Raw genomic sequence first — 2,791 nt, forward strand, 5'->3', positions numbered from 1 at the left:
CTATTTATAAATTATTCTTCTTTTAGTGCATAAATTATTACACGACTTTTTTCCTAAATTTAATTCGCAAAGTCAGAAATTATTTAAATATCAAATTTTAACAAATCATTTGCCTTTAACGGCGGTGATTTGAAAGTTTGTTTAATTTCGTATGATTAATAGTTTAATTTATTATACATAAATATACTTCTTAATCTAATTCGCATGGTCAGAAACTATTTCAATATCAAAATTCACAAAAGTTTCATACATTCAATTAAAAGAACAGTGTCAAGCTAATTATATGAAAACAATCCGTCCAAGTACGGAAATACTGCCTTGAAGTTTCGTCAAATCATCTCGCGGCACTCGAAATGACCGATTTATTGTTTATTACAGACTCGGAGTCGCGCGGAGTGGCCATAAAATACCGGAAATCATTATAGTGTTACCTGTTTAATTTCGACTCGGAGTTCCGTCAAGTAATTTCTCGGAGTGACTCGACGAAATTCCGCTAAAGTAATAAAACTATAACAGTCGGTACTCCGAGTCAGAATTAGGCAGTACTCGGAGGAATTCCTCGCTATGTAAGATTTTTCCTTCGAGGAAAAACGGAAAGTGGGTTTTCCGCGTGAGCTGATCTGTATGGTTGGTCATGATGGCATAGCTGTAGACCCTGACAAAGTCAAGGCTATAAAGGACTTGGCTCCTCCTAAGGATGTACATAGTGTTCGAAGTTTCATGGGCATGGCCACACAGCTAGGAAAGTTTTCCTCACTTCTAGCTGAGTATTCAAAGCCAATTAGAGATTTGCTGAGTAGTACAAAACAATTTTACTGGTGTAGTGACCAACAGGAAGCATTTGACAAGATTAAGTGTATTTTGACAGAAACTCCTGTTCTTGCACTGTATGACCCAAACATGGGAACTACTCTTATGACGGATAGATCCAGCTACGCAACTGGTTTTGTAGTGCTCCGGAAACAAGACAATGGGGGAATTTAAGCCAGTTTCATATGCTTCAAGGGCTTTAACACCAACAGAACAAAGGTATTTAACCATAGAGAAAGAAGCTCTTGGGATCACATATGGATGTGAAAAGCATTAGGACTTCTTAATAGGGAAATCCTTCACTATAGTTACTGACCACACACCATTAGTACCACTGTTGGGACAAAAGGACTTAAGTGTACTACCAGTGCGAAAACAACGTTTAAGACTGAGGCATATGCCTGGTAGAGAGTTAATCATACCTGACCTACTTAGTAGACATCCAACGTGTGACAGTTTGACATTTGAGGATAGGCAAAACTGCACTGAAAACTGAAATGTATGTTGATTTAGTGCTGAAAAGTTTGCCAGCCACAGACAAAAGACTGCAGGAAATACGAGGAGTGTTCGATATGAATTGCTTATCGTCCTCTAGCTCGATATCCACGTGGGGCACGATAAAAACCAATACCTACCTGTATAGGGTTATTCAATACCTACACAACGGTGAAAAATGTACATGTTAGACTAAGTGTAAGACATTAAATTTGCCATTTGAATACACGCAATCATTGACCACTGTAGTAAAAATGGTTGGTAGAAGCGTCGACAAGAAAGATGAAATACGGACTTACATCAAAGCTCGCTCAAAACTTGTTTGTTTTTTTGAAGCAGCTGATGGCTGAACTTTCTACTGTTTATGGACCTTCTTGTGTGTCTTATGACACAGTTCGGCGGTGGAAAAAAGAAATTTGAGTCTGGTGTAGAGTCCATCAAAAATGCACCGAAATCAGGTAGGCCAAAATCTGCATCTCGCAAAGAAATCGTTTCCAAAAAAAAAGGAAATCATTGAAGGAGATGCCAGATTTACAGTTCTTGATATTGCACGAAAGGTAGGCATATCACTATCAACGGTTCACCTTATTTTGAAGAAGCATTTGAAAGTCAGAAAGATTTCTGCTAGATGGGTGCCACATCTGTTGACTGATGAGCAAAAGAGGCAACGGGTTAAAGTGGCCGAAAAGCTGCTTCAAATGTTTCCAAAATATGACAAAAAGCAGTTTGCCAATGTCGTCACAGGTGATGAAACCTGGGTCCATTATTTTGAGCCCGTCAGAAAGGTTAGCAATAAGATCTGGGCCACTAAACACAGCAAACGCCCAATAATTGCCAAACGTTCTTTGAGTGCAAAGAAGGTTTTGTATGCAATCTTCTTCTCTGGTGAAGGAGTCGCAATAAAAGTGCCGGTGAAAAAGGGCAAAAGCATCACCGGAAAGTACTACAAAGACGTAGTACTGAAGAAACTGAAAAAGTATTATCAGAAACGACGCCCTGCAACTGGTTTTAAACATGTCCGTCTTCTACATGACAATGCCCCCGCTCATACTTCCGCAATAGTTACGGCGTTTTCGAAGAAAGAAAAAGTAACTGTTTTGCCACACCCCCCGTATTCCCAAGACCTTGCCCCATGTGAGTTCTTTTTGTTCCCGAAATTGAAATCATTCCTTGCTGGGCGGAAATACCAGTCCCGACAGGCACTTGGATCTGCCATTCATCAGTACCTTATTACTGTGCCCAAATCAGCGTACCGTGACGCCTTCAAGAAGTGGATACATCGGCTGAAACTTTGCATTTCTAGCCACGGGGAGTACTTCGAGGGCATAAAATGAGCCCTTTTGGGCTAATTTAAAATTTAAGTCTCCAGATAGAAATAAGCAATTCATTTCGAACATCCCTCGTAAAGTCAAATCAAATGTCAGACTATGTCTGTCAAAAATTAATTGAATTTACTCCAATCGGGTGGCCAGAATCAGAGTCATGT

General features: G+C 39.7%; 1 protein-coding gene across 1 annotated transcript; it reads left to right on the plus strand.

The window, feature by feature from the left end:
- Nucleotides 1-624: 624 nt before the first annotated feature.
- On the plus strand, nt 625-984 carry LOC128553942 (uncharacterized). Its single transcript, XM_053535141.1, has one exon. It carries the CDS (start codon nt 625-627, stop codon nt 982-984), a length of 360 nt encoding a protein of 119 aa, XP_053391116.1.
- The last annotated feature ends 1,807 nt before the right edge of the window (nt 985-2,791 follow it).

Source organism: Mercenaria mercenaria, unplaced genomic scaffold (assembly GCF_021730395.1).
Source record: "Mercenaria mercenaria strain notata unplaced genomic scaffold, MADL_Memer_1 contig_4524, whole genome shotgun sequence".
In the NCBI taxonomy this organism is placed as follows: domain Eukaryota; kingdom Metazoa; phylum Mollusca; class Bivalvia; order Venerida; family Veneridae; genus Mercenaria; species Mercenaria mercenaria.